Source organism: Adiantum capillus-veneris, unplaced genomic scaffold, assembly GCF_014529385.1.
Source record: "Adiantum capillus-veneris isolate H3 unplaced genomic scaffold, ASM1452938v2 Hic_scaffold_723, whole genome shotgun sequence".
Taxonomy (NCBI): domain Eukaryota; kingdom Viridiplantae; phylum Streptophyta; class Polypodiopsida; order Polypodiales; family Pteridaceae; genus Adiantum; species Adiantum capillus-veneris.
Window position 1 is genome coordinate 25,373 of NW_028221728.1, and position 1,889 is coordinate 27,261.

The 1,889-nt window shown below is 45.1% G+C and overlaps 1 protein-coding gene across 1 annotated transcript; it reads right to left on the reverse strand.

Moving 5' to 3' along the window:
- Nucleotides 1-840: 840 nt before the first annotated feature.
- On the reverse strand, nucleotides 841-1,585 carry LOC147416634 (uncharacterized). Its single transcript, XM_086508208.1, has 2 exons — nucleotides 1,221-1,585; nucleotides 841-1,133 (listed from the first exon to the last, which is right to left on the reverse strand). Exons 1-2 carry the CDS (start codon nucleotides 1,441-1,443, stop codon nucleotides 1,009-1,011), a joined length of 348 nt encoding a protein of 115 aa, XP_086364334.1. The 5' UTR covers nucleotides 1,444-1,585; the 3' UTR covers nucleotides 841-1,008.
- Nucleotides 1,586-1,889: the final 304 nt, after the last annotated feature.

Here is a 1,889-nt window from a genome sequence, read left to right on the forward strand (position 1 = left end):
GTAGCTTTATGGCAAGCTTCCACAAGCAAGCAATTGGATTAGAGTGATAAAGCACAACCTTTGTTGCTAGTTTCTATCAAAACACATTCAATAGAATAGCTTGTGAGGACATACAAGAAGTTTTCTACATTGTCAAATCCGTTAAAAGGTCATAGATACCACCTAGTGTCCACGTACAAGTAATCAAAACCAACTAATGTCCAATGAAAGGATGGTACTTCAACCACTTGCGCATTCTCCAGCTAGTAGCATGACAAAATGAATCCATTGCTCCCACCACTTCCATAATCACGCTCTCCTTGCACATATATCACTCCTTGCACTTCCTCACATGTGTTTTATGCTCATTCCCCCTAACATGCATCCATAATCTCCCACCGAAGCACATTATGTGTACACCAAGCTATAACTCTCTTAAGCATAGGTCCTATCAAAACACATTCAATAGAATAGCTTATGAGGACATACAAGAAGTTTTCTACATTCACATACGTTAAAAGTTCATAGACACCGCCAAGTGTCCATGTATTCTACTCCCAATTACCTCCTTTAGAACTACACATGGCGAGCATCATGAGTTTACAGATCAACTTTGTCTTGGAGCTTGCTATACCAGCAGAACAACCTCTGCTTACAATCCAGGACTTATGCTTACAAGATGTTTTTTTTCAAAACTTGAGTAATATATTAGAAAGCAAACTATTTACAAAAAGACCCTGCTCATATCAAGCCAGAGAGTCAGATTAACAAACTACAACCCATCAGACTCAACAGACATCAAAAGATAACCCACTGAGCAAGATAGACCAGAGGTTTCCACTGATTCAACATGGCCTATCACCCCATGCATAAAACACCCTTAAGCTACCACCACTAAGAGCCATCATCAAAATGTTATAATGGCTAACAGGGGAGCCACCCTGGACAGATAAAATCCTAGAGAAGAACAAAAGGCCAAGGAGGAGAAATAACAAAAAAAATCCGAACATGTGGGGCCCATCGTCCCCATCACCAGCAGAAGCTCCCGAAGGTGCCACCAGGACGCAGCCGCTGCACCAGCAATCGCCACAGAGAGCCTCCACAAAAAGCCACAAAACCCAGATTCACCAAGGCGAGCATGAGCGGACCAGAATCTGAGCACCAACAAAAAGAAAATTCCACCGTAGACCAATTAATCACCACAAAGTTCTACAACCAGTAGATCCACCAAGGGAGCAGACCAGAGCTGAGAAAACCCTTGCTGCCACCAGGACCTCCATTGCCTGCCACTCGAGAGTGAAGGGCCCGCAACAGCGAGACGCTCACCAACTGGTTGCTAGTTCTCCTCCAGTAGGAGGCGGGAGTAGCAACCTCTCCCATGTGGTCAAAAAATCTGGGCCAGCACGGGTAGGATGCGGTAGGAGATGACGAAGCAGCCCAACAGCTCACCCCAGAGATAGACATGCTTGGCAAAACCCCCACCCCTACCAACTGGTCCTGCTTCAGAACCCTGCCCTACTGCAGAACCGCCCTGAGCCTCCTGCTCCACGACCTTGCAGGCAGTAGGGTGTGGGAGTAGAGAGCTCTGAGAACCCTATATAGATATTTTTTAAAAAATCTTACAAGAAATTCTACGCATAGATCACACAAATTGAAAGTGATTACACCTAAAGAGCACCAAGTATATGTTCAATCTTGACATGCCTGACTAAGAATTCCATCATTGTCAAAAAGCTCATATTTGGTGGTGTGATGGGATCGGTCAAGCCTCACATCCTATTTTGGGGAGTTGGTGGTGAACACAATCGAACTCTTCAAAAATTCCTATAGGCGAGTCAGGTCCACAAAAGACTGCTCCCACAACATCTCCCCCTCACCTCACAGCCCAACATGACGCACCCTCAAAAACC